At 38.4% G+C, this 20,817-nt stretch overlaps 1 protein-coding gene across 1 annotated transcript; it reads left to right on the top strand.

Moving 5' to 3' along the window:
* Positions 1-675: 675 nt before the first annotated feature.
* On the top strand, positions 676-2,186 carry LOC107615672 (uncharacterized). The gene is made up of 4 exons (XM_016317718.1): positions 676-755; positions 1,120-1,316; positions 1,380-1,764; positions 1,865-2,186. Exons 1-4 carry the CDS (start codon positions 676-678, stop codon positions 2,184-2,186), a joined length of 984 nt encoding a protein of 327 aa, XP_016173204.1.
* The last annotated feature ends 18,631 nt before the right edge of the window (positions 2,187-20,817 follow it).

The following is a 20,817-nucleotide window of genomic DNA, read 5'->3' on the forward strand; positions in this document are numbered from 1 at the left end:
GGTTAATATTAGCAATTATAAGGCCAAAGAAGCATGTTTTCAATCATAGCACAAAATCAGGAAGGAAATTGTAAAACCATGCAAATAGTATGAATAAGTGGGTAAAGAGTTGATAAAAACTACTCAGTTAAGCACAAGATAAATCATAAAATAGTGGTTTATCAGTGCTCCAGCTGGAAGATGCTCGATAGGTCTCGGCTGGTGTGGTTTCGGCTGGTGTGCTAGGATTAACCGATGATAATGGGGTTGTGAAGGCTGGAAGTGGAAGAGTTACAGTGATGGAAAGGGATCAAAGAATGAACGAAAAGGATGGAGGTAGTGAACAGGTACAAGGAATTATGGAGGCTGAATACGGGTGTAATAGAATGCACAATTTTGGCAATGAGGCTAGAAGAGCTGGTCGAGTTTATGAAGAAGGTACTAAAGCGGAGGGAGGAGTTGAAGTGACTCAGGGAGGAATTACACAGGCCCATAATGAGGGAGAAGATTACGGTGATGATGAGGCCAGTGTGGGGGACAGAGCACAAATAAACAATGATGGTGTAAGTGAAACCGAGCATACAAGACTAGATGAGCAGCTGATAGAGAACAAAAGGACTTGGAAACTAGCAAAAGAGTCCAGAGCAGAGCTATATAATGAAGAAGACGACATCATGGCGATTCTCCAACAATAGAATGAAGAAATTGCTCAAAAGAGAAGATTGGCTAAACAGAAGGCAAAAGCTAGACGAAGCAGACCCAAAATCCAAAAAAAGGTGTGCCATAATTCTTTAAAATAACCTTTAGTTCTTGGAATGTTAGGGGGTTAAGGGGTGATGGTAAATTGAGGATGGTGAAGGACCTAAAGCACAAATGTAGATTGAACATGCTAGGCTTGGTAGAGACTAAAAGGCAGTTGGTGACTAGATTTGATGTTTCAAAAATTTAGGGGAATAGGTGTGTGGGTTGGGATTATGTTGAGTTTGTTGGTGCTTCCGGTGGGCTGTTATTAATATGGGATGAAGATTTTTTTAAAATTAGAAATTCTTATAAAGGAGAGAGATAGTTGTGTGTTGAAGGGGTTATACTGAAGAATAATTACAATTGTGCTTTTATTTTGGTTTATGGTGCACATGATAGAAATGAGAAGCTTGTTATGTGGGAGGAGTTGAGCTACGTAGCTGGTTTATGTCAGGTTCCCTGCCGTTTCATGGGGGACTTTAATGAAATTGTACAGGTGGAAGAAAGACGCGGCACTGATAGATTAACCCCGTCGGCGGAAGATTTCAAGAACTGGATACATGATATGGGTTTGGTGGACTTACCTATTACAAATCGTAAGTTTATATGGTTTAGAGGATGATCCTGTAGTCGTATTGATAGGGCACTGGTGAGCATAGAATGGCTTGAGGAGTTTTCGGAGACTCGACTACGAGGTGGCCCAAGGGGTTTGTCTGACCACTATCCCATTATAGTGGAAGATAAGCCACTCAGACATGAACCGAGGCCGTTCAGAAGGCTTGACTCATGGTTTACGCATGAGGGTTCCCTAAGGATGGTAAGGGAGGAATGGAGAGGTTTAGGAGATGTGCAATTCACAGATAAATTGAAGGCTTTGACAATTCCACTAGGGAGATGGCATAAAGCCAATTTTGGCGACATGGACAAGAAGATTCTAAAGTTTGAGGAAGAGATTAAGAAGATTGATGACATGGTGGGTGAAGGGATTTATGATGGAACGATGGAGGCAAGAAGGAGGGCGCTTGTAGCTTGCTGTGAGAAATGGTATGTGAGAAAAGAACTACATTGGAAACAGATGTAGCGCTCAAGACAATAGGAGAAACAATAGGATTGATGCATTGGTCATTAATGGAAGATTGATAAGGAATCAAGCGAGGAATAAGATTGTGATTAGGAATTTCTACAAGGACTTGTATCATCAGGAGGAGTCTCCAATGGTGGGGTTCAAAGACGGGCTGGTGGAAATGATCAGTGAAGAGGATGCTTTGGCTTTGGAGATGCAACCGACTACTGAGGAGGTTAGGGAAGCAGTTTGGGATTGTGAATCTTCCAAGGCTCTTGAAAGTGATGGGTACAACATGAACTTCATCAAGAAGTGTTGGGATGAAATTGGTCCTAAGATCACGGCAATGGTGTTCGATTTTTTCCAGTCTTCTAGGCTACCAGCGGATGCCAATCTCACCTAGGTGGCACTGGCACCAAAGTTTACGGGGGCAAAGGAAATCAAAGATCTCAGGCCAATTAGCATGGTAGGGTGTGTGTATAAAGTCATCTCGAAGATGTTGGTTAGAAGAATACGAGCGGTAATGCCAGGACTAGTAGGTGAGACACAGAGTGCTTTTGTAAAAGGATGAAAGATTCATGATGGGGCTCTTATTGCTTGCGAAACAGTACAATGGATTAAAAGGAGGAAGAAGGAAGCGGTGATAATAAAGTTAGATTTCCAGAAAGCATATGATAGAGTCAAGTGGAGCTTTGTGGATCTTGTGATGTAGAAGATGGGATTTGAACAGAGAATGAGAGGGTGGGTCATGGAGTGTGTCAGTACATGTTCCATGTCGATATTGATAAACGGCTCACCTTCTAAGCCATTCAAGATGGAAAGGGGTCTTCGGCAAGGTGATCCACTATCTCCATTTCTATTTGTACTTGTTGTGGATGTACTACACAGGATGTTTGGGAAAGCGGTTAGAAACGGCCGCATATCTCCGCTACTGGTTGGTAGAGATCATATTGAGCTGCCACACCTACAGTTTGCGGATGATACCATTTTGTTTTGTCCTCCAGAGGAAGAGACTGTTAAAAATTATAGGCGGATTCTCCGTTGCTTTGAATTGATGTCGGGGTTAAGTATTAACTTTGACAAATCCAGCTTGATTCCAATCAACTGTGAGGATCGATGGGTACAGCGCATGTGCAGCGTATTGGGCTGTCAAGAAGCCTCTCTCCCAGTTAAATACTTGGGGATCTCGCTAGGAGCTAACCCGAGATTGGTGAAGACTTGGAAGCCAATTATAGACAAAGTGGAGGATAAACTGAGCATATGGAAAGTCAAGGTCCTTAATAAAGCCGGTAAGTTAGTGCTAATCAAATCTGTGCTAAACAGTCTCTCTGTTTATTATCTGAGTCTATATAAGATGTGAAAGGCTGTTGCAGAGAAACTGATCTCTCTACAGAGACGATTTTTGTGGAGTAAGGAAGATGGTAAAAATGGTATGGCCTTGGTCAGGTGGGAGTTGGTGCATACAACGAAAAAACTTGGTGGTCTAGGTGTTGGGGATGCCATGGTGCGCAATACAACCCTTTCATTTAAGTGGTAGTGGCGCTTTTCTAAGGAGGAGTGCCCGCTGTGGAAGAAGGTGGTCTGCTCTTGCAATAACCTGGACCCAAATGTGACGTTGTCTTCTCAGGTTCTACCTGTGCGGGGAGGCCCTTGAAAGGATATATGCCAGATACAGTTTAGGGATAAGCAAGTAAGACAGAAGATGGTCACTGGGCTGTCAATGGAGGTTGGTGATGGGAGAGGGACTCGTTTTCGGAAGGATGTATGGTTGCGTGTTGGTTCTCTAAAAGATCAGTTTCCAAGACTCTTCTCAGTTTCAAACAAAAAAAGATCCGTTATAGGGGACTGTGGGTTTTGGGATGGGGTTGAGTGGATCTAGAACTTCTAATGGAGGCGAGAATTATTCTAGTGGGAGTTGGATTTAGTGAACCAGCTACATGATACACTTAGACTGGTCAAACTTACTAATGGCAGAGAGGATAGAGTCGTGTGGAAATTTGATAAACAAGAAGTATTTTCTACTAACTCTTTTGTGCAGGTTTTGCAGGCGGAAATAACTCCAGAGGATATAACAAGCTACAGCTTTACCAGGACAATTTGGAAAGGGCTAGTGCCGCCAAGAGTTGAACTATTTGTCTGGTTTGTATTGACTAGGAAGGTCAACACTAAGGAGAGGTTGAGTCGGTTTGGGGTCATCAACCAGGAAGATGTTATTTGCGTGTTATGTAATAAAGGTGTTGAAAATGGTCACCATTTGTTTCTTGGTTGTGAATTTTCTTGGCAGGTTTGGTGTACTTGGCTATCATTTATTGGTAGGCAATGGACGTGTCCAAGGACGTTGAGGGAGCATTTCCTAAGTTGGACTGAGATATCCTATAGCAAGGAGGTGCACAAGAATTGGATGGTGTGCTTCTGTGCGATTATTTGGAATATCTGGCTGGAAAGGAATACAAGAATTTTTCAGCATAAAGGAAAATGGGTTGAAGATGTTACTAATTTGTGCTGTACAAACTACAAGGAGTGGCTAGGTGTGGATCCTTTTTGTTGTTGATGGCAATGCCAGAGATGACAAAGGATAAAGATTATCGCTCTTGTGTTGCATAGTTTCTTTTCTTTTCGATTGTTTGTTACTCCAGTTTGTTGTTTTTCATACGCTCCACTTGTGTTGAGCTACTTTCTTTCAAAAAAAAAAAAAGAGATTGTGAGTTGTGGAATGGGGTTGAATAAATTTGGAATTTCCAATTATTCCAATGGAAGTTGGATTTAATAAACCAGTTACATGATACACTAAGATTGATCAAACTTGCTTATGGTAGAGAGGATAGATGATGAACGAACTCTTGTTGATATAGAATTTCCTCAATTGAATTAATTCTCATTGTAAAGTATAGTTTCTAAACCAAACAATAGTCCTTTCATACAAAAATTTAAGTTGTCACATGTACAAACCCCAAATAAGAATTTACCGGAGTATTTGGACTCCGGGTTGTCTCACAAGGAATTGCAATGAAGTGATCAATTATTGGCTATGAAGATGCAAGGGGGGTTTTGATTGATAAGAGGGCGAGAAATTTAATGTGCAACAAAAGTAAAGAGAGCAATTAAAGGAAGCAATTAATAAAGAGAGACATTCATGGCAAGGTTTGAGATCATAAGCTTCCCATCCTAGTCATACAATGATTAATTCATCTTATTTAGTCAACTCCAACAAATAGGGAGAAAGTCAAACAAGACTAATCAATCATACCACAATAATAACAAGAATTTATCTTATTACGTCATCTCCAACATTGGAAGAAGGTATCATATTATCTTCCATGAAAGAAAGTCTAATAAGACTAGCTAATCTCAATCCAAAAGTCCTAATCAACTTACTAATTAAATTAGCAAAAGATTAGCGTCAATAGAAACAATATTAGCTAACAACTCTAGATCACCAACATGAGTTGGATTTTTATGACTCAAGATTGCCCAATTACTCTTTCCAAGCCAAGAATGCTCAAAATCTACTCTAACATCCAACCAAGCATTTTATCAAACACTTAGAAGGCATAAAAGGAAAGCATAAAAAAAGTGCAAAAATAATAAATCTACCAGCTACCAATTGCAAGAAATCAATAATAACAATCAAAATCAACATCAAAGAGCATGGAAACATAAAATTGCATTGAAAGAAAATGAAAATCCAACAATTGTTCATAAACATAAAAGAGACAAAATAAAGGAAATGACAAGTAAAACTAGAAGAGTAGATATGTAATAACAAGAAATTAAAAGGAAGAACTAAATCAAGACAAGAATTATAACTTGGATCCAAGAAGAATTAACTAAAACTACCCTAAAATCTAGAGAGAGGGGAGAGCCTCTCTCTCTAGAATTCTAACCCTAAAACATCATGAAAAACTAAACTATGACTACTTGGTTCATTTCCTCTTCAATCCTTGGGTTCAATATCATCAGAAATGGGTTGGATTGGGCCCAAAATGAGCTGCAAAATCGCTGGGGGCGATTTCTCTTTAGTGGACCCACGTGCTCCATCAGCGCGTGCGCGTACATGGCACGTGCGCGTCCCTATGCGTCAGCAAACATATAACAAATTTTATATCATTTTGAAGCCCCGGATGTTATCTTTCCAACGCAACTAAAACCGTCTCATTTGGACCTCTGTAGCTCAAGTTATGGTCATTTGAGTGCGAAGAGGTCGGACTTGACAGCTTTACGGTTCCTTCATTTCTTCATGAGTTCTCCCACTTTGCATGCTTTTCTCCTCACTTCTTCCATCCAATACTTGCCTTATGAACCTGAAATCACTCAACAAACATATCAAGGTATCAAATGGAATTAAAGTGAATTAAAATCACCAATTTTAGGGCCTAAAAAGCATGTTTTCACATTTAAGCACAAATCAAGGGAGAATTGCAAAACCATGCTATTTCATTGAATAAATGTGAGAAAAGTTGATAAAATCCCCCAAAATAAGCACAAGATTAACCACAAAATTGGGGTTTATCAAATCTCCCCACACTTAAACCAAGCATGTCCTCATGCTAAGAATAAAGAAGGACAAGAAAAGGGGTATGAACATTTATTCAATGCAAATAAACTATATAAACCTATCTATATGTATGCAACTAAACGCAAAATGATTCTACCTACTTGGTTAAAAGTAAATCAATCTCCAAGAATACATATGAACAAGTAGGGCTAAGGTCATATGACGACTCACAAACTCTACCAATTCAAATATCACAATTGAAGTTCAAATAGACTTGCAAGAAGAAAAGCTCATGAAAGCTGGGAACAAGGAATTGAGTACCGAACCCTCACCGGAAGTGTATCCGCTCTAGTCACTCTAGTGTATAGGGTCGATCACTCAATTCTCTTCTAATCATGCTTTCCATGATTTGTTTTTCATCTAACAATCAACAATTATTCAATGCATGCATACATTCATCATGAGGACTTATTCATAGGTTGTAATGGGGCTAGGGTAAAGGTATGGATGCATATGGTCAAGTGAGCTTAAAATTTGTATCTTTGATTAGCCTAAGCTCTCACCTAACACATGTAACAACCTATACAATTCTAATACACAACCTAGCTACCCATGATTTCCACTTTTTCACATACTCATGCATTCTTCTTAATTCACATTCCATATGCATTGATTTTTATTACTTTACTTTGGGGCATTTTTGTCCCCTTTTTATTTCTTTTTCTCTTTATATATATATATATATATATATATTTTTTTTCTTTATCACTTTCTTTTTTTTTCTAAAGTATATACAAACGTATCAATGCATATGGTTTTACATATAGTGCATGAATATGTACCCAATTCCCAATATTTTTTAAAAAAATTAAAAATTACACTTTTACCTCAACCAATGCCCCAAGTTTCCCATACCCAAATGATACACACTCTCACTAGCCTAAGCTAAACAAAGATCCAAATTAAGGACATTTATTTTGTTTTTCACTTAAGGGTAGTGATGTGCTAACATTAAGAACAAAAGGGATTAAATAGGCTCAAATTTGGCTAACAATGGTTGATGAAAGGTAGGCTATTTGGGTAAGTGAGCTAAATGAAATGATGGTCTCAATCATATAAATGCATGTATATATGGAATAATGGACATATAGAATCAAACAAATCAAAGATCACAATCATAGAAAGAGAATAGTGCACACAAGAATGAAAATAAGTGGTTATATGATGTAACCACACAATTGGGCTCAAAACTCACATGCTTGTGTTCTTAACTTAAAAACCATGTTCCAAAATAAATTCTTCAATCAAGTTCACAAAAAAAAAATTTTAAATTGGTAGGGTGCCCTAAAACAATTTTTCTTGGAAAAGAAATCATCACCCTACCCAAGTAGTCCTAACATAAAAAGGAAATGGTGAAATATGTACAAATTTTAACTAACATGCAACCTATTATGCAATGCAACAACTAACTAAACAAAGACAAAAATTAAAAATTGGTGTTGAAAAAGGAAATTGTTACCCATGGAGATCGGTCGAACGACCTCCCCACACTTAGAAATTTGCACCGTCCTCGGTGCATGCAAGGAAGAGCAAGGTGGACGGGTTGCTACAATTGATGAGTTTCTTCAAAGGGTTGTGCGGGTGAACTTGTCTGTTGCCCCATCTAGAAGCTTTCTCATTCCTTTCCTTCTTGGTGGCCAACCCAAAAATGCCGAGCGGTCGGACGACCTCCCCACACTTAAAAGTTTGCACCGTCCTCGGTGCACTCAAAGATGAGCAAGGGGGTACGGCGACTTTCGAGTTGCTACCTTCAGCTGGTAGGTCAACCGGTGCTGCGTGTTCTTCCTTCCGCTTCCATTTTTGCTTGTGGTGCATCGATCGTGAAAAATAAAATAAACACTGTAAGATGAGAAAATACAAAAGGAAGGAAGCGGGTATTGTTGGAATGAGGTAAATCACTAGAATTAAGTGGGTGAATTGGTGTGACATTGATGAAAAATAGGTGTGTGGGTTCTAAAATTGCGCGCGGTTTAGAATACACATACACTAGTACAAAAAGTTGTGTCACAACTACACAAAATAAAACATGCACTTCACTCATTCTAGTGTGCTTGAGATACTTTAAAAGATTCATAGGTTAAAACAACCCAAGAAGTAGTGAAGAAGCATAAAAGCATTCAAGCAAAAATCAAGCAATGGTGAAATTGGATAATGCATGGACTTTGATTGATGTGTAAGTGAACTTAATGAACATAATGGTATATGAAACTTACACCACAATCAATGACACCTATTGAAGTTGTTGCAACACCTATGTGACATAGAGGTGGAACACATGGATGCTATAGAACTTAGAAAAAAGGATATAGAAGTCAAAAGTCAATCACATAGCAAGCATGGTCCACAAAGCTTGAAAAGCTCAAAAATATGTCACTAGGTAAGCCTTCGATCCAATTTCACAATTCTACAATCCCAATGCATGAAATAAGTGATGTGAATAAGGGTGAACCATAAACAAGCATCACCTAAAAAAATGCAATGATAATATACAATTGTCTAACGATGGATGATGAATGCATGGTGGCCCAAAACATGCAATTCAAAGAGATAAGATGCATGAAGGCAATGTAACAAGTACTTGGTATTCAAAAGTGTTAAACATGAAAAATTCCAAACCAAGTAATAAATTGCAACCTCAACAAAGGAATCCAACAATGACAATAACGACAATGATGTTAAACTAACATCCCAATAGTAATAAGCAGCAGTAAATGGTAAACAAGATCAGTAATCCAACACTTATAATGGAAATAAAAAATTAAACTAACTAACTAACTAAAAGAAATGGTGTTACATGATGCTTGGTAGTGTTGGATGATGATTTAAGGGTGGAAAGAGAAGAGAAGAAGGAAAGAAATGGAAAGAGGAGAATAAAAGAAGGTGAGTGAAACATGGCAATCCACGCATGCGCGTCATGTGCGCGTAAGCGTGGATTGATGAAATGGAAGCGACGCGTACGCGTGCAGTGCGCGTATGCGTGCATGGCAAGGCAGAGAGTCGACGCGGACGCGCAAGGTACACGTGCGCGCGCCTTTGGGCACAAAGTTGGCACACTTCAGGCACAACTCTCGGGTGAATGTATGGAGGGGTGGAAAAACTCAATCCACGCGTACGCATACATGGCCCGTGCGCGTGGATGGCCGAAAATACTTGGGCACGCGTACGCGTAGAGTGCGCGTGCGCGTGGGTGGTGCTCTGTTTTTCAATATTTTCCTAAGTTCTTGCACCAATCCAAGCATTCCAAACCTCCGAACAACTACCAAAATACCACAAAACCTTATTTAACCTACTAGACTCCTAATTAAACTCAACTAATCAAACAAGACATGAAATTAAACTAATTACTAATATGTACAAAAGGGAAAAATGAAAAGAATTTACCATGGCGGGTTGTCTCCCACCTAGCACTTTTGTTTATTGTCCTTAAGTTGGACTTATGAGGAGCTCCTCTTATGGTGGCTTGTGCTTGAAGCTATCCTTGAACATCCACCAATGCTTGAATTTCCAATAAGCTTTAGTCTTCAAAGATGATAACTCCAAGCCTTGATGGAGTTCCACACAAACCATGGGCTTCCAAATTTGATTCTCCTTGTGCGATCCGGGATCCCACACTTTGTTTTGACACCCATCTTCAAATTGATCATCATGATTCCAATTGGGTGGCATGACCTTAGAATTCTCAAATAAGCATCCAAACATTCTCCTAGACCCACACAATTTAGCTCCACACCAAACATTGCCATTCAACTTTGAGCATGTAACCATCATGAACTTAGAGTGATGTTTCCAACCACTACACAACTCCTTCTTACTCTTAATTCCACAAAGAGCTCTAAGTTGACCATTGATGAGTTTGGAAAACTCTTAATTAATATTTATGATGAATAAACATTATTAAAAATAATTAACTGCAAAAATTAATAATCTGATTTGATTAAATAATTTTTGTTGCAGGTTTTAATATTGGGCCGAAAAATGAGTTTCTGGCTTAAGCCCAAAAAAAAAAAAACCAGCCTTGTTGCATGATTGTATACTAAGTGGCTGAAATTTTATATTGTTGGGCCAAGCTTAATGTTGCTTACAACCAAGCCCATGGTTAATTTTTGATGAGAGCCTCTTATGCTTGATCCGAAATAATTTTCATCAAGAAAGCAAATGTTAACCAAATGGGCCAGAATTTAAATAGTATCACTAAGCCCAATTTGTTATGCATGCATGGTCCGAAAAGAAAAATGGAATTGAGGCACAAAGATGAAAACCCAACTCATTGAACTTTGGTTGCATGCTTCCAACGGACTTCACATTAACTTATTATGGAACTCAAATTTTATAAAGAAAAGTTAATGCAGTCCTTGGGAATATGAAAGAAAAAAAGTCAAGTGATTTGATGGAAATTAATGGTAGCTTACACGCTACTTCACAAGCTTGGAGAAATGCACCTAATTATTTTATCCATCATAACTCTCATAGCTTTGCTTTTCTCTTTCTTCCTTCTCTCTATTTGCTTCTCTTCTTTCTTCGGTCCTTATCCAGGAAATAATGGAAGAAATGTTCTTCAACCAACAGAAGGAAGAAGATGCATGCATCAAGACCATCAAGCTAATGATGGCAAGAAAACATACTAAAATAAAAATGAGCTGTGGCTAAGATACTTACCAAATGTGGTCAAATTTGGTGAGGTTATCTTGAGCTTTCCATGCTCAAAAAGGAAGAAGAAGATCTCGGCCAGCAAGGGAGATTCTTGAAGCATGGCTTGTCTTTGATTCTGCTCAACCACCACAGGGAGTAGCTAGAGTGGCGAAGTGATGGTTGAAGGCAGAGATTGAAGCAGATGAAGTCATCATCATCATGAAGCATCAAGGGCCAGAATTCCATCTTGGAAAGCAAGCCAAGGATGGAGAGCTCGGATTGATGAAGGGTGATGATCAAGAAAGGACTAGAGGTAATTGCATGTTGGTTAATGCATGGTTATCTCTTCTCTCTCTATGTGGCCGAACCGGTTTGTTGAAGGAGGAAGAAGTTGGTTCGGTTTTGGCTTCAATAAGTGGAGGCTCCCCTCTTCTATATTAAGGGTGGACAGCCACTGTTTGAAGCAAGGAGAAAATTTGAGAGTGCAAGGCACAGAGTTCTCAGAGCTACCTGAGCTAACAGTTTTCTCTTCTCCTTCAATGTATTCAGTTTTGTAATTTTCTGTTTAATTTTGTCATGTCTTGAGTCTCATGGTAAAAGGCAAACAGTGAGGTTTGTAATGAAAAAGCCATAGAGCGAAAAAGGCAGAGAGTGCAAAATTAAAAGAAAAAGCCATAGATGTCTTAGAGTTCCTTTGTTCATCTATGTTGTGTTTCATGATTCTGTGGGAATCCCCTTGTAAGTTGGGTTAGCACTTTACAAGTTGTAATCAGATTGATTATAGTGAAATTCCATCATGTTTGTGATGGAGACTGGATGTAGGCTGCACTGCACTTAGCAGCTGAACCAGGATATATCTGGGTGTAATCTTTCCTCTCTCCAACTCCATTTCTGTTTTATACTGCACAGGAGCAAAAATCAAAATGTCTCGTGGCAAGTGACGAGCAAAAACAAAAAGTCTCGTGTCCAGAGATGAGCTAAAATAGAAAAGTCTTCTCTGAGTTCAGCAAGTGTTAGCAACATAAAAAGGGGGCTAAGATTCAACCCCCCCTTCTCTTAGCCACTGAAACCATCAATTGGTATCAGAGCATGGTCTCAAAGAGATCAAGCTTTGTAGCTTGGAGTAAAGATCCTCATGGCAGAAAACAGTGGCGCAAATGTGGTGTCCTATAATCTAGCTGAAGGTCAATCAAGCAACAGACCTCCTCTTTTCAATGGGAAAAACTATACCTATTGGAAGGAGAGGATGAAGATATTCGTACAAGCAGTGGATTACAGACTTTGGAAGATTATTCTCGAAGGGCCTCAATTTCCAACTATCACAAGTGCAGAAGGAGTTATTTCTCTCAAACCAGAAGCAAGATGGACCGAGGAAGATAGGAAGAAGGTGGAGTTAAATGCCAAGGCAATAAATCTGCTCAATTGTGCTATCAGCTTCGAGGAGTACCGACGGGTATCAAGATGCACAACGGCAAAGGAAATCTGGGACAAATTGCAAATCACCCATGAAGGAACCACCATTGTCAAGAAGACTCGGACAGATATGCTAAATAGAGAATATGAAATGTTTGCAATGAAGGAAGGAGAGTCCATTGATGAACTATTTGAACGGTTCAATGCTATCATTGTTGGCTTAGATGCTCTGGGAATTACACATTCTGATTCTGTGCTAGTGAGAAGAGTGTTGAGATGTCTCACAAAAGAGTGGGAAACTAAAGCTTTAATTATTTCTGAGAGCAGTAGCTTAGACTCCATGACTCTTGATGATTTGAGAGGAAATCTTCTTGCTTTTGAAAATACCTATTTGAAAAAAGATACAAAAAAGAAAGGAATTGCATTTTCTTCTGTGACTAACCCTCTGGATGATGAATCCAGTGATAACTCTTCTGAAAATGAGTTTTTTTATTTGCAAAAAAATTCAGGAAAATGGCTAAGCTCAAAGGCAAAGGCAGCAGCACAAGGAGAGTAAAGAAAGACCTTAGCAAGGTAACTTGCTATAATTGCAAGGAAATGGGGCATTTCAAATCTGATTGTCCCAAGCTGAAGAAGGAGGAAAAACCAAAAAGAGGAAAGAAGAAAGGACTGATGGCCACATGGGAAGACCTGGAGAATGACTCTGATGATGATGATGAAGAAACCGAGACCAAGTCACAAACATGTCTCATGGCAGACCACATAGATCAGGTAGTCTTTCATAACCCTAACACTGAAGATCTCCATCTTATGATAGACCACCTTTCTGAAAAAATAAGATGTTTTCTGCTGGAAAATCAAGAACTTGAACAGCAAATTACCATTCTTGAGGCCGAAAACAGTTTTCTAAAAGAAAAAGTGAGAGAGGCTGAAACTGCTTGTGATCTTGTTGAAGAAAATAAGCAGTTAAGAGCCCAAGTTAGGAGCTGTGAAAGTAACCATTGTGTTCTTGCATATGTGAACTGTTTTAAGCAAAATGAAGAGTTGCTTAAAGAGGTTAAAAGACTTAAGGAAGACTTGGCCAAGTTTACACAAAGTTCTGAAAGTTTAAATCACATCTTGGCTAGTCAAAAACCTCTTTATGATAAGGCTGGGTTGGGATTTTATAAATCTGAAAATTCACATTTTGAAAATATTGCTTCATCTTCTAATGACACAAGATTTCAAGATCCCACCTACTTTAACAAAAATGCAACTCCAAGGTTTTGTAGACTATGCAATCGGAATGGACACTTTCCCATTCAATGCTTTTTCGGTGAAAGAATGGTTGGTGACAAGGTTTATAAAATTGTTTTTGATTACAATGGCTTAGGACATAGAAGATGGTTTAACGTAAAAGGATCCAAAAAGATTTGGATACCTAAGGTTACTTAAGCATTGTTTTGTAGGTGTGCCTAGCATCCAAAAGGAAGGAAAATGTGTGGTATATGGACAGCGGATGCTCTAGGCATATGACCGGAAAGGCAACCTTCTTCATAAAGCTTGATGACTATGATGGAGGACTTGTCACTTTCGGTGATGATGCAAAAGGAAAAATTGTGGCTGTTGGAAAAGTTGGTAAAAACTTTTCTTCTTGTATAAATGCTGTTCTCCTTGTACATGGCTTGAAACATAACTTGCTTAGTGTTAGTCAACTTTGTGATTTGGGTTTTGAAGTTATCTTTAAGAAATTTGTTTGTTTAGTTGTGTGTGAAAAAACTGGGAATGTTCTTCTTGAAGCTAAAAGATGTAACAATGTGTATGGATTAACTCTTGAGGATTTAAACGAACAAAATGTAACATGCTTCACATCTTTTGAATCTGAAAAATGGCTTTGGCATAGAAAGTTGGGACATGCTAGCATGTATCAAATTTCTAAGCTAGTCAAAAGAAATTTGGTTAGAGGAATCCCAAACATCAAGTTTGAAAAGGATCTTACTTGTGACGCTTGTCAATTAGGCAAACAAGTAAAATCCTCTTTTAAATCAAAAGATGGAATCTCAACCAAAAGGCCATTGGAAATGTTACATATTGATCTTTTTGGTCCTACTAGAACTCAAAGTTTAGGAGGTAAACATTATGGTCTTGTGGTGGTAGATGATTACTTTAGATTTGGTTGGGTACTTTTCCTTACTCATAAGAATGATGCCTTTCATGCCTTTTCCACCCTTTGTAAGAAAATTCAAAATGAAAAGGATTTGAAAATTGCCCATTTGAGAAGTGATCATGGAAGAGAATTTGAAAATCAAGATTTTGAAAAATTCTGTGATGACTTAGGGATTTCTCATAACTTTTCGTGCCCTAGAACCCCCCAACAAAATGGGGTGGTTGAAAGAAGGAATAGAAGCCTTCAAGAAATGACTAGGGCTATGTTATGTGAGAGTGAAATTCCTAAATTCTTATGGGCTGAGGCTGTGAACACAGCATGTTATATTTTGAATAGAACAATCATTAGAAAAGGGTTAAAGAAAACGCCTTATGAGCTATGGAAAGGAACCCCTTCAAATCTTAAGTACTTTCATGTTTTTGGATGCAAATGTTTTGTGCTTAACAATAAGGAAAATCTTGGAAAATTTGATCCAAAATCATATAAAGGAATGTTTGTTGGATATTCCACCACAAGCAAGGCCTATAGAGTTTATCTCAAGGAACATAGGACAATAGAGGAATCCATACATGTTACTTTTTGTGATTCTAACTTAATTCCCAGTATTGTGAAAGATATTGATTCAGATGGTGAAAAGGATGGAACAAGCAAAGAAAATCCCAAATCTGTCCAGAATGAAGAATCTGTCAGCTCGATTCTGTCTCGTCAGATTGAAGGAGAAACTTCCATTTTATCTCCTGAGCAGACACGAGAAAATGAAACAGCAAGACCACCAGAAGCTCATCAAAGTTCAACACCTGGCCGAAAACCTAGAGAATGGAAGTCTATGAGGGGTTATCCTCATGACTTCATCATTGGTGATCCCTCTCATGGTGTAACAACAAGATCCTCCACCAAAAGGCAAACCGAACCTAGCAACTTTGCTCTCTTGTCACAAATGGAGCCCAACAATGTCAAACAAGCTCTTGAAGATCCATCATGGGTCAAGGCCATGCAAGAGGAACTAGCTCAATTTGACAAGAATAAGGTTTGGACATTAGTACCTTATTCGGATGGTATGAAGGTAACGGGTACTAAGTGGGTCTTTAAAAATAAACTTGGTGAGGATGGACAAGTTGTTCGTAACAAGGCTAGATTAGTGGCCCAAGGTTACGATCAAGAAGAGGGTATAGATTTTGATGAGTCTTTTGCTCCGGTAGCTAGAATGGAAGCAATTCGGTTGCTTCTTGCCTATGCCGCCCATAAAGGTTTCAAAATGTTTCAAATGGATGTTAAGTGTACTTTCCTTAATGGCTTTATTGATAGAGAAGTGTATGTGGCACAACCCCCCGGTTTTGAACATAAAGAGTTTCCAAATCATGTTTTTAAATTGTCTAAGGCTCTTTATGGGCTTAGACAAGCTCCAAGAGCTTGGTATGAAAGGCTTAGTGCCTTCTTGTTGGAAAATGAATTTCAAAGGGGTACCACCGACACTACTTTATTCATTAAAGCATCTAATGATGATATACTTCTTGTTCAAGTTTATGTTGATGACATTGTATTTGGTTCGGCCAATATTTCCTTGTGTGAAGAGTTTGAAAAACTCATGACTAGTGAGTTTGAAATGAGCTTAATGGGAGAGCTTACTTTCTTTCTTGGCCTCCAAATTAAACAAACTCCTAGTGGTACTTTTATTTACCAAGGAAAATATGCAAAAGAACTTATTAAAAAGTTTGGCCTAGAAAATTCCAAAGCAATGGGCACTCCAATGCATCCTAATACAAAACTTGAAAAAGATGATGATGGCCAAGATGTGGATGAAACAAGGTATAGAGGAATGATAGGTTCACTCATGTACCTTACCTCCTCTAGACCGGATACTGTTCAAAGTGTGGGTGTATGTTCAAGATTTCAATCTCACCCAAAAGAATCCCATCTTACGGCTGTTAAACGCATCATTAGATACATTAAGGGAACTTGTGATTATGGCTTGTGGTATCCTAAATCTGATGAATTTTGTGCAGTAGGGTTTTGTGATGCAGATTATGCGGGAGATAGAGTGGATAGAAGAAGCACGTCCGGCATGTGTTGCTTCCTTGGAAGCTCACTCAACATGTGGTCAAGCAAGAAACAAGCCACAGTGGCTTTATCCACCGCTGAAGCAGAATATATTTCCGCATCTACATGTTGCACTCAATTAATTTGGTTAAAAACACAATTGGAAGATTACAAATTAGAAATCAATAGTATACCCCTATTTTGTGATAATATGAGTGCAATAAATATTTCAAAAAATCCTGTTTTGCACTCAAGAACCAAGCATATTGAGATAAAGTATCATTTTATTAGGGAACATGTGCAAAAGGGTACTATTGATATTCAATTTGTAAAATCAGAAGACCAAATTGCTGATATTTTTACAAAACCCCTCTGTGAAGACAGATTCTGTACCTTGAGAAAAAGCTTGGGAATGTTTGATTTAAGTTTCATTGAAAATTTGTGAATATTTGACTCTGCTCAGTTTTTGCTCGTAGGTTTGGACGAGAAACAATAAATGGCAGAATGGAAGAGCTGTGGTCAAGGGGGAGGCAACGCAGAATTCGAATTTTATGGGCCCCACCAAAAATTCCTTGACCCCACCATGACAGTTTTGTTAGTTTCATTTCTTTTGAAAAATTAAATCAACAAAATCTCTTGGTTGTCTCATCAAATCTTGTTGGAAGAAACATGTTGTCAAATCAAATCTTTCCCTCCAACTAATCCCTTGATTTAGGGAAACCTCTTTTCAGTTTTTGAAACCCCCATGGATAATAACCGCTCTATTAGTGGGTAATAACTTCTCTCATTCTCTCTCCAATTAAGCATTTAATGCTTCTCTAACCTCCCATCACTCACCTCACTATTCGGCCACCTTTTCATCTCCAACTTCCATCTCCGTTGATCTCTTTCATTATGAAAAAGAAAACAGCCCCAAGGAAGAGTGAGAGAATTCGCCAATCTCAAAAACCTTCTACAACCCAATCACATACCCACATTCACATTCATTCCACCTCCTCCTCTTCTCTTTCACCCCCTCCAAGCGGATCGAGACTATGAGGCGCAAAGTTATCGCTCAAAAATCTTTTGGAAGAAGGAAGAGCGAGAAGGCGAAGGAGCCCAGCATTGAAGAGGAAGTAGAGGAGTCTCATACCTCACCTTCTCCATCATCGCCGAAAAGAACCTCTCAACATGCATCCGGAAAGAGTTCCAAAAAGACGAAGGGTTTCGAGTTCCATGAGACCAGAGAACCCGCAAACCTTGGGTCAATGGAGTTCAAGAACAAGTTTCACAAACAACACTCACATTTCGATCCTTCCAGGTTCTCTACGTGTGCTGCTTTTGAATTCCACAATGAAGTCCTAGAGAAATGGCATTTGTGTCTCTCTTATCTAGTGAATCTAAAATCTCTGGCATCCAAAGGACTCGATTTACAGCCCATGTTTGAAGGTCTTAAATGGTCACCTCTGCTTCATATTCATAAAATGGTGTACCCAGGGCTGGTTAGGCAGTTCTATGCAAATCTAAGGTTTATTGATGGCAGCCTTCACTCTTATGTGAAACGGGTTCAAATCATATTGGATTCTGAAACAATCTCTTCTGCCCTTGAATACATTGATGAAGGACCAAATGCTTATATGAGTGATAAATGGGACTCACATGTAGGAGTTACATACAAGCAAGTGATTCATCAAATCTGTGAAAATCTGTCTGGCCTAGATGGAACTGTTCCAACTCATAAGGCTTTGGGTCCAACTAACTCTCTGCTGCACCGCATCATAACTCACATTCTCACTCCTCAAAGTGGTTCTCACAATAGGGTAACTGTATCTGATTGTCTCATAATATTTGCTTTAGTTACTTCAACTCCTATTTCATTTAGCTATATTATGATTCGTCACATGTGGGAGTCTGTGAAAAGTACAAAAAAGGCCAATCTACCTTATGGAATGTTTCTTACATGCATTTTTGAGTACTTTAAGGTAGATTTAACCAATGAGGATGTAGAGAACCGTGTTTCCATGATCAGAGCAGGCGGAGCTGCAAAAAGAGGAAAGAAATCTGATGATGACTTTGAAGGCCGCCCAGAATCCTCAAAGACGACTATTTCCCTCAGAGAAATTCTCACAGAATTCACCAATATGTCCGATCTCATGGTTCAATTTCACAAGTCTGCCCGCAAACTTGCTTATGAGAATGAATTGGCATGGAAGAAATGTCAAGAGAGGGTCAGTCTAATGTTAGAAAGTCTTGAAAAAGAAGTTGGCAGTGATGGCGCCGAGAAGGAACCTTACTTTAATCTTTTCGATGATTAACTCTCTGGTTACTATTTGATATTGGCACAATTTGACTCAATTAGCTCTTTTGTTTTTTGTTAGGGTTGCAGTTGACAATAGCTACCTAGGTGATACTTTGATGACACCATTTGGTTATGCTTTGGACTGTTCTATGGCATATTCTGTTTTCTATAACAATGTTTTGTGCAGGTGCCCCAATGATGACAAAAGGGGGAGGAATTTAAGGTTCCAAAATTGAAATTGGAACGAAACAGGGGTTGCTGAGAAACAGGGGAACAGGGGATGAAATTTTCAAAATTGAAAATTCATGATCACCCTTGTTCAAAGAATGCATGTTGTTATTGCATTCACTATGGTTGTTGCTTGAACTGCATTTGGTTTATAATGATGTTTGATTTATTGATGCCTGGCTGTTGATTCATCATTGATAAACTTGTTGTTTGGAAAACTTATTTTTGGCAGTTCCTTTAAATTGTGTAATACATTAAAACTGCCTTGTTTTGATCATGTGTACTTCAAATACTTTTCCATCATGATGTTTTGCTCTGATATCTTTAACAGGAAAGGATTTGAAAAACATTTTGATATTTTTTGCATGAAATTGTTTGAGCAGTAAATCAGTTTATGATATCAAATGAGTTTTGATTATCAATTAAAACTGCTCATAAATCAAGCATTTAGCATCATAAAACATGCTAAATAACATTGTTACTTGAAGCTTGATTTAAAATGTTACAGGTTAGTGCTTCCCATGGTAAAATAAACATACATCAAGGGGGAGCAATGTGACATTTAGAAAGGGGGAGAAATTCAAATCAAAGGGAGTATTCTTTACTCAATCTCTAAATTTTTTTCCATTTCAATTTTAATAATGTTTGTCATCAAGGGGGAGATTGATGAGTTTGGAAAACTCTTAATTAATATTTATGATGACTAAACATTATTAAAAATAATTAACTGCAAAAATTAATAATCTGATTTGATTAAATAATTTTTGTTGCAGGTTTTAATATTGGGCCGAAAAATGAGTTTCTGGCTTAAGCCCAAAAAAAAAAAAACCAGCCTTGTTGCATGATTGTATACTAAGTGGCTGAAATTTTATATTGTTGGGCCAAGCTTAATGTTGCTTACAACCAAGCTCATGGTTAATTTTTGATGAGAGCCTCTTATGCTTGATCCGAAATAATTTTCATCAAGAAAGCAAATGTTAACCAAATGGGCCAGAATTTAAATAGTATCACTAAGCCCAATTTGTTATGCATGCATGGTCCAAAAAGAAAAATGGAATTGAGGCACAAAGATGAAAACCCAACTCATTGAACTTTGGTTGCATGCTTCCAACGGACTTCACATTAACTTATTATGGAACTCAAATTTTATAAAGAAAAGTTAATGCAGTCCTTGGGAATATGAAAGAGAAAAAGTCAAGTGATATGATGAAAATTAATGGTAGCTTACACGCTACTTCACAAGCTTGGAGAAATGCACCTAATTATTTTATCTATCATAACTCTCATAGCTTTGCTTTTCTCTTTCTTCTTTCTCTCTATTTGCTTCTCTTCTTTCTTCGGTCCTTATCCAGGAAATAATGGAAGAAATGTTCTTCAACCAACAGAAGGAAGAAGCTGCATGCATCAAGACCATCAAGCTAATGATGGCAAGAAAACATACTAAAATAAAAATGAGCTGTGGCTAAGATACTTACCAAATGTGGTCAGATTTGGTGAGGTTATCTTGAGCTTTCCATGCTCAAAAAGGAAGAAGAAGATCTCGGCCAGCAAGGGAGATTCTTGAAGTATGGCTTGTCTTTGATTCTGCTCAACCACCACAGGGAGTAGCTAGAGTGGCGAAGTGATGGTTGAAGACAGAGATTGAAGCAGATGAAGTCATCATCATCATGAAGCATCAAGGGCCAGAATTCTATCTTGGAAAGCAAGCCAAGGATGGAGAGCTCGGATTGATGAAGGGTGATGATCAA

Source organism: Arachis ipaensis, chromosome B9 (assembly GCF_059453495.1).
Source record: "Arachis ipaensis isolate K30076 ecotype BB chromosome B9, ASM5945349v1, whole genome shotgun sequence".
Lineage (NCBI taxonomy): Eukaryota > Viridiplantae > Streptophyta > Magnoliopsida > Fabales > Fabaceae > Arachis > Arachis ipaensis.

Excerpts from the sequence above, each read along its gene's own strand:
- LOC107615672 (XM_016317718.1), top strand. The coding sequence starts at position 676 with ATGAAGAAATTGCTCAAAAGAGAAGATTGGCTAAACAGAAGGCAAAAG. Across the intron at positions 756-1,119 it reads GACCCAAAATCCAAAAAAAG|AAATGAGAAGCTTGTTATGT; the intron begins GTGTGCCATAAT and ends TGCACATGATAG. Across the intron at positions 1,317-1,379 it reads GGACTTACCTATTACAAATC|AATGGCTTGAGGAGTTTTCG; the intron begins GTAAGTTTATAT and ends TGGTGAGCATAG.